General features: G+C 70.0%; 1 protein-coding gene across 1 annotated transcript in view; it reads left to right on the forward strand.

Moving 5' to 3' along the window:
- AGRN (agrin) overlaps nucleotides 1-250 on the forward strand; it is a 72,701-nt gene that overhangs the window by 36,601 nt on the left and 35,850 nt on the right. Inside the window, 2 exon segments of the mRNA XM_015569671.1 lie at nucleotides 5-58; nucleotides 199-242. Of these exon segments, the coding sequence (XP_015425157.1) occupies nucleotides 5-58; nucleotides 199-242 (98 nt within the window).

The following is a 250-nucleotide window of genomic DNA, read 5'->3' on the forward strand; positions in this document are numbered from 1 at the left end:
GGGGGAGCCTTCACCTGCAGCTGCCCAGCCGGCAGGGGGGGCGCTGTCTGTGAGAATGGTAAGGGCCCTCCTGGCTGGGGAGGCCCTGGGGACCAGGGTTGGGGGCTGAGGGGTCAGGTTGGGTAAAGGGGTGGGTTTCGGGCTGCAGGACAGGGCTGGGGGATGGTCCTGTCCCCCCACTTCGTGTCCGTCCCGCAGCTCTGCACCCCTCAGTGCCGTCCTTCGGGGGCCGCTCCTTCCTGGCCTTCCC

The sequence above is a fragment of the Myotis davidii genome, unplaced genomic scaffold (assembly GCF_000327345.1).
Source record: "Myotis davidii unplaced genomic scaffold, ASM32734v1 scaffold586, whole genome shotgun sequence".
Lineage (NCBI taxonomy): Eukaryota > Metazoa > Chordata > Mammalia > Chiroptera > Vespertilionidae > Myotis > Myotis davidii.